The 8,486-nt window shown below is 42.2% G+C and overlaps 1 protein-coding gene across 1 annotated transcript; it reads left to right on the forward strand.

The window, feature by feature from the left end:
* Positions 1 to 2,796: 2,796 nt before the first annotated feature.
* Positions 2,797 to 6,948, forward strand: LOC102787768 (kelch-like protein 38). Its single transcript, XM_006794920.3, has 5 exons — positions 2,797 to 3,085; positions 4,187 to 5,407; positions 5,493 to 5,634; positions 5,726 to 5,831; positions 6,077 to 6,948. The coding sequence occupies exons 2-5, from the start codon at positions 4,188 to 4,190 to the stop codon at positions 6,364 to 6,366; spliced, it is 1,758 nt and encodes a 585-aa protein (XP_006794983.2). The 5' UTR covers positions 2,797 to 3,085; position 4,187; the 3' UTR covers positions 6,367 to 6,948.
* Positions 6,949 to 8,486: the final 1,538 nt, after the last annotated feature.

The raw sequence follows: 8,486 nt of genomic DNA on the forward strand, positions 1-8,486 counted from the left end.
CTGAGAATCTGAGATTTTTTTTAATAATTACTATTTCTTGGCTTTTGAATACTGTTCTCTGAGTGTTTCTACCAGTGTCCTCAGTCCATATTTTATTCTCCAAAGCACATGGTGAGGGTGGCAGTGGTGCTTAAACCTCACAAGGTTAAAGCATGTTCCAGGTGATCAGCAGGTGAGTGAACCCTGGCGTTATTATAAATTTCTTGAAAGATGTTGCGCCTCATATGACAAGTACTTTTTTCCCCCCACAGAGCTTTAGAAGGTGCTCTAATAATTCACGTTTTTAATGTGAGTCATGAATCATGTCACGAAATAATGAGTGGCATAAATCACAGGTATACCCAGCTATCTTTGTCTGCGCTGTGGAAGCAGAGCTCGTTTTGGGCTGAACATTTCAGTGAGCTTAGTCAAGCGCAAAAATCGCTGCTCCGGTGCCAAAGGCCAGATATCTAAACAGACATGACAGAGTGACAATCCAGTTTACTTTGGGCCCAAGTCTGAAATTCATTACAAAATAACAAGAGAATGTTTTTTTGGGGGTCTGGGTGCAACTGAGGAACACTGATTCAAACTGAGCAGACAGTTGGCTTTGTGTGGTGCGTGATAAACTAGCTACGAGCACAGTAATCTCAGATAATATGATTTGTCCTGTACTGCGTTGTCTTTTTGGTACCGCTCTGCAGAATAGTGCAAATAGCACTGATGCAAATGATCTTATTCACTTTCACTCTGATTTAATAAAAATGAGCAAACACAAATGAAGGGGACTCATTGCGTGAGTTTGTACAAGGATGAGCACTCCTCCCAACCTTTACCTTTTCTTTATAGCCAGTGGTCTGTTTTCTTTAGCCCTTGTGTCTCCCACAGAACCTGAATTTCAGCTCCTCATATTTGTGGATTAAGAATGAAAACATGTAATAAGTAGGGGGGGCTTTCTTTGTGGAAAACAAACTATTACCTGCAGCACTGAGTGCCGCAGAGTACAGCGAAATTAGGTGAAGGACAGAGCTGCACATGTCGCTTCTGTTTGACCAAGGAGAGCTGTCTGACACACACTCACACCTACACAAACACAAGAGTAATCGGTGAGATCTAAATCCCCCTGGGTGTATAAGCTCTATTAGTGCGTGTGCTTATGAGAAGATAATCATTTGGTGATATGAAGACACAGCACGGGGCAGTGGGTGGCAACAGTTAAGCTGCTGTATGAAAACGCTGCGCTATGAAAAGTGTGCGCCGAAGCTTTAACTTTTAATATAACTTGTTGCCTACAGGCAGACATTAATGAGTCCTTTTTGTCAAGGTGACGGAACAGAGATAGAAGACGATGTGCTTAACTTTTAAAAGATGCAATCGCGGCGCTGAATATGAGAGTGTGGGTGATAAAATGACAGTGCGGTCTCCCGGGTAAACGAGTTAAGCGTTTGCCTTTGACAGGAGCACGTAGTGGCAGATATTAATTTTTTGACATTTTGTTTCATGATACAATTAGCAGGCAAAAAAACCACCAACACTTTAGTTTATTGGAAAATAAATGATGTCTTTGTTGTGTACTGTCACTGAGAACACCGTAAGCACAAACAACAAAGGTTTAAGCGTTAATTAGAAAGGAAATTGTTTTTCTTTTTCATAATGAATTGTGTATTTACCCAACGCTCGGCCACTAGATGGCGCTGTTTATTTGTGTCTGCTTAAAATGCAAAGAAGTACTATCCTGTGGTATCACACGTGTGATTATTGTGACCTCAGTTCTTGCTGTTTACAGCCTGCCTTCATTTTCACTTTATTTCGTTGTTGTTATTGTTGCTATAACTGTGTAAGCAGTGATATGCTCGCATTTGCCCACAAGCAACAGGACAAGATGTCAACATAAGATGGCCAGTAAGTGCAAGTGCTCTATGATGTGAACTGCTGGTGCTGTTGTACAATAACCTACAATCTACACTGCCATGGCAACCCAGGCAGCTATTGATCTTGAATTTGCCAAGCTCTGTACAAAATCCCACAAACACGAGAAAACATGCCACATTTGTAACTGCGATTACTGAAAATGGCTTTTCATTTAAAAAAAAAATAAAAATGTAAGTGCCCATATTTAAGAAAGACCCAGCAAGCTTTGAGTCTTCTCCAGCTTTAATGAATATCCTGTTGCCACTTGAATGACGCATTCCATGAAAGCTGCTGTATAGGCTCTATCTGTTTCAGAGAGCATAAAAATGAGATGGAAATGAGCTTAAAAAACACACAAAGATAGGGAATGCAAGCAACTGTTGCTGATATACAGTTAAATTAGGATATTTCTTTATGCATAAAGGATCAACACACAAAGCACCGCTCATGTTCTTCCATTAAACCCAAGCCTCTGGCTGAGGTTACATAAATCGGAGACATTTTCACTGAACTTGTGGCGAACTGTTTGTAATGTTGTGGCCAAAGTGTTTTCCATGTTCTTTTTTCTGGAATCCTGCTGAAACCTCCTCGTATCGCTCTGTTTATGTCGCTTCTGCTGCAACATAATCCTGTTTTTATATCTCTATGTGTTCTATGAGCCAGCCAGCAGAATGAGCAGCCAGCAAAAATGAGTGTTATCAAGTATCAGTGCCGTTTTTACTGCTGCAATCATGTGCCAGACAGAGATAGAGCTGATGGAGTGAGTAGGAATGCGAGCTATAAAGAAGAAAAGAGAGGTCTCATGTGGGTTTAATAAACAGAGGAAGAACATAATATCAGAAGAAGAGGGAGAGAGAAAGAATAAGAAATAAAGGAACAATACAGATTTGGTGGTAAATCCAGACAGACTCTGAGACAGCTCTCTAGCATGTCACATGTGTCTGCAGCAGTAGAGCTGCCAAAGACAAGCTCTATTTTTAGGGGAGGAATGTACACACGGGCCTCGTGGAAAGAGACCATAACAACAAACAGTGCGCAACACACCTCTACAAAGAGAGAGGAGCGTACAGTCACATCGATTTAATAGAAGAAAGAGGAAGACAGGGAAGGAGAATGTTCAGACATCATATTTGATGCTGAGAATTTACTTTGAACACAGTGGGACCCCCAAGAAACCGTGAAAGAACCCCAACAGGTAAGAGCCGTATTCATGTAAGGCTGCAAGGAGGACTGAATCTGCTCTGTGTGATGTCTAACCTTAACAGTACCTTACATATACTGAAATATACTTATTTCATATGCTGAAATAAATGTTAATTTATAATGGTAAATGGACTGGTTCTTATATAGTGCTTTTCTACTCTGAGCATTCAAAGCACTTTATACAACTTGCCTCATTTCTCCTATTCCCTTCTATTTTCTATGCATAAGTTCTTTCTATCTAACATTCACACGAGCAGCTATGGGTTAGTGGGTATTTTGCCCAAGGATATTTTGGCATTCAGACTGTAGCAGCCAGTGATCGAACCACCAATCTTCAGATTAGTATATGACCTGCACTACCCCTTGAGCCACAGCTGTACAGCATTTAATACTTAGTTTTGACAGTATGTGACATTTGGTATTAACCATGTGCATTAGTTTGCACAATTTGTACTAATATCTAATGCATGAACTTGGAAAGATGGAGCTACATTCACTGACTTTAAAGACCTTAAAAAAAAAAACGTTTGAAGCTCATAAGCATAAACACTGCCACACATAAACACAAAACACAAAATCATCATCTGTCCCATGACACCTCACCAAGAAAAATAATTTCATGGGTGTTTCATCAGATTTTTCGACTTAGTTTCCAAAACGATCAGACAGCCATGCTGTAGGCCTCACTGAGTATCTGTGTGTGGTTAAAAAGGCTAAATATGGTCCAACTATTGCCTGAACAAAGATTATGTTTCTGTTATGAGTTGAAAGGGTTGCAAACTTTAAAACTAGACATTTGGAGCAGAATTTTAGGAAAAGCTAACCACGTGTATTTGCAGGAAAATAGTTTCCTTGATTGATTCATACAATATTCGTTCATCAAATCACTGAAAAAAGCAGAAAGGACTTAGCTCATCTAAGAAATAGAATCCCAATATGGTAAACCGAACTACACAATAAAAAGCTGGTATTCTGACAGCATTAAGCCAATAAACATAACTTCACAGCGAGCACAGTGAGTAAGTGATCACATTGCTCATAGGCTTGAATAACAAGTTGCAGGTGATAATCTGAGCCTGATTTCTTTTCTCAGCATGGATCAACCAGCACGTGAGGTCTACCATTTCAAAGACAAAGAGCAGTCCTCCAACCTGCTCCTGCAGCTCAACAGACTGAGACAGGAGAACATCCTGACTGATGTGCTGCTGTGTTCAGATAATACAGAGATCCCCTGTCACCGAAATGTCCTGGTGTCCAGCAGCCCTTACTTCAGAGCCATGTTCTGCAACAACTTTGTGGAGAGACAGCAGACCAAAATAGACCTAAAGGGAATCACGTCCACCATTCTGAGCAGCATTATCGACTATGTTTACACAGGACTCATCGGCATCAGCATGGATGACGTGCTTCCTCTGATGCAGGCAGCATCCATGTTGCAATATGGCCGCCTTTTTGAGGCCTGCTCGAGTTTTCTGCAGGAGCAGCTTAGCCCAGACAACTGCTTGAGCATGATACGACTTTCTGATATCATGAGCTGTAAAAGTTTAAGAGACAAAGCAAAAGAGATGGCCATGAAGAGCTTCTGCGACGTGTCAATATCTGAGGACCTGTGTGAGCTGTCTTTGCCGGAGCTCATGGGATACCTAGAGGATGATTCCCTTTGTGCAGAGGAGGAGCAGGTTTTTGAGACACTTGTTGCTTGGATCCATCACGATCCTTTGTCCAGGCGAGGTGCTATCAGTGACCTTTTCAAGAAGGTTCGCCTTCGATATATCCACCCCACCTACCTCTTCCAGTTCATAGCCAGTGATCCTCTGATCCAGTCCTCCACCCTCTGCACTGAACTCATAGAATCTGTTAGACGCCTCATGTTCTCTGTTAGCACAAAATGCAGTGGAGACATCGCAGCGGACTTTAAACATCCCTGGGTTGCGCCAAGGCGCTACAGCTATCATGACACGTTGGTGGTGGTAGGAGGGAGGAAGAATAACGAGCAAACCTCAAGGGAGGCCATAGTGTTCGATGAGAGGAGCCAGATGTGGCAGTGGCTTGCTAAGCTGCCTGTTCGTCTCTACAAAGCCTCCTACGTTGCCCTACACAGTATCCTCTATGTCATCGGAGGTCTGACCACAAATCCGAAGAACAGCGAAGTCAGTAGAACTGTCTATACCCTTTCCCTTAAGACCAACCACTGGCGGACAGCAGAGCCTATGTTAGAGCCACGTTTTGCCCACCAGAGCGTCTCCTACCTCCACTTCATCTTTGCCCTGGGCGGCCTTGGACCTGACAGGCGATTGACAGGCAGCGTGGAGAGGTGAGATGGTTCGTCCTTAGTCAAGAAACTCTGCATACACAGAATGACACACATGAGCAAACACATCTCTCAATGCTCTCATCAGGTACAACAGTATGTTCAATCTGTGGGAGTCGATGGCACCCATGCCTGAGGCTGTACAGCACCCCGCGGTGGCCGCTACTAACCAGAGGATCTACATGTTTGGAGGAGAGGACGCCATGCACAACCCTGTCAGAATGATACAGGTATTACTACACCTGTTACCTTTGCAGTCATTTGTTTCATCCATTCACATTTATTCATTCACCCTTTTTACTTCTCCTCTCCCCTGTGTAGGTGTATCACATCGCCAGGAACATGTGGTCTAAGATGGAGAACAGAACAGTGAAGAATGTTTCTGCTCCTGCTGTGGTCATGGATGAGAAAATCTACATCATTGGAGGTAAAAGGGCTAAGAAAGATAGAATAAACAAGCACATGTGATAATGATAACTGTGTCATTTCACTGGGGGCCTGGAATGAACTTTCATACACGGTCCATTAGGAAAATGGGATTTTTACAGTATTCTTCAACAAAACAAAGGGATTCTTGCAAAATTCTTGATGGATCACTTTACAATTTCATCACCACTACATACCAAACTACTGCATATGAATATATATATCATAATATCTTCTCTGTCACAGGATACACCAGGAGGATGATTGCATACGACACCAAGGCCAACCGATTCATCAAGTGTGCCAACCTAAAGGAGAGGAGGATGCACCACTCAGCCACCGTTCTCAGTAACAAACTGTATGTAACAGGCGGACGTTACATCAATGGCCACGACGTTATTGAAGACTCGGACGCTGTTGAGTGTTACGACCCGAAAACAGACACATGGACAAGTAAAGGGAGTCTGCCTTACAAACTGTTCGATCACGGCTCCGTGACTCTCACATGTGTCTCACAGACATGGTCGAAATCATAAATTAGGCAGGCAGTAGTGTTTTGTTTTGTTTTGACTTCAATATTTTATAGAACAAATGTCATTTTCATTTTTTAATGTTTTCAATTTAAAACTAAAGTATTTAAATGTTATCAAGTATTTATTCCACGACTTTTCCGTGTTGTTGTTTAACGCCTGACTCTGACTCGCATAAAAGAAGACGACTCTTGTTGCATAGCCTGCTCTTAACCTGTCATGCTTCACAATGGGCGAGAGTGCTATTTTCAGCCTGCTCTAAATCCAGAGATTTCACCTGTCATGTTTAAATCAAGAGGGCTGTGTACCGGTTGGTGCAACTCAAAGCTGTGTGTGCAGCTCGTAGGTTTGAGCCTGCTGGTGTGAGCAGCAAAGCCTTGGATCAAGTTCTGTCACTTTAATGAAAACAGTGGTGAAATTCACGTGATAAAGAGCAAGAGATTGTTAATGCAGTGCTGAAATCAAAATAAAAGCATACCAGAAGGTCCACTGTTTTGGGACTTTGAGTGCCGAGCATACTTTTGCATCAAATGCTGAAATAATTTGTTCTAAATGTTCATGTTTAATGTTTTTGTACTGTTGTTTACTCGTTTTTGTACAGCTTGAAAATAAAATCCCAGTATATATATGTGGTCTTTCTTCATCCCCACAGTATGACTCAGCAGTTCTTGGTCTGTTGACAGTGAATCGCAATCTGAGCCGGTGCCCTGTATGTCTCATCGTATGTCTGTTTGAACCCTCTCACACTGGATCTCAACATGTCCAGACAGGTTCCTGTTCTCCACACACATGGAGATACAGAATGCAACCACGAAACGTTACCCTTTTGTAAAGAACATGCTGAACTTTTACCCAGTGAGAACATCATTGCTGGCCCTGTGACAGTGGGAATTGAGTTCACGAATCCCATCTGACTCACTGATTTGTTATGGTTCACAAATTAGATGTATGCTAAAATTCTGAAGATATGCAGGACAAACAGCTTCATATAGAATGATTTTAGTGCAAGTTTAAGCAGCAGTTAAAGAGATTACATCATTTTATTCATCAGTGGCATCTGCAATGTAATGTCAGCCTTTCGTATGGCGTAAACACAATGTGACCAGAGGGGACATTTTTTGAAACCATAAGTCACTGGGTCAGATGTTTCAGTCGTTTTGCTGCCAGCAAACGGAGCCCAGGGGACAGTGGGTGGAGTGGCCGAGACAAGGTGGTGTGGATGGGTGACTGGAAAACCTATAGGTGATCTGATGTTATTTTGAGCAACAAACAAGAAGGGCAAATGTTACACCACGTGAGGCATGTGGCCCGGCCGGTTTCCGTGCAAGCTGGCAGATGTGAGCGAAGACTCGAGAGAAACTCATGAGCGGGGGGTTTCACAACAGAGAACCTGACCGAGTGATGAAACCCACCCAAGAGGAGCAGCAACAGGTGTATGTGTTTGTGTAACTGTGTGCATATATATGTGTGTGTGTGTTTGTGATTAAGGTGTTTGGCGTTTCAAGTGGGGCTGACCGGCTGCCGTGTCTGGTCACAACATCACAACAAAAACAGACAGAGGTGAGAGTGGAAAAGATCATTCACTGACGACCTTTCCTAAGTTCTAAGTTGACAAACATATCAGAGAAAGATATATTTCAGCATATTTAAACATTTATCTAGATATAAATATAGAAAATGTATAAAGTTAAAAAATATACATTTATGCATCACATACACACATGCTGGCTCTGTAGGGCTACATCATTGGTCATTCCATGAGTAAACTAAACCCAGACTCTTTAGAATCTTAGGTCATAGCTGCCTTCTTGGTCAGTCACTAACTGACTACACTTGCTGGGACTTTCCAGCCTGCCATTCAGCCTAGTCTACAAATAGACTTAATCAGACTTCAGGGACTCACAGCATATTACTGCATTACCCTGAAGTTCACACAGTAATACATTTTAGGTTTTTCAGTTCCACTTCTTACACACTCTCTATGGTCACCCATATGGGGAACTACTTCTACACAAACAGCTCTGCAGCTGCTGAGACTATATGCCCCGTATGGCTCTATTGTATCTAGCAGAGAGTGTTCGCAGGCCTTCTACATATATCAAGATGTTAGATTAAAACCACAAACA

Source organism: Neolamprologus brichardi, chromosome 11 (assembly GCF_056152115.1).
Source record: "Neolamprologus brichardi isolate AB-2024 chromosome 11, ASM5615211v1, whole genome shotgun sequence".
NCBI lineage: Eukaryota > Metazoa > Chordata > Actinopteri > Cichliformes > Cichlidae > Neolamprologus > Neolamprologus brichardi.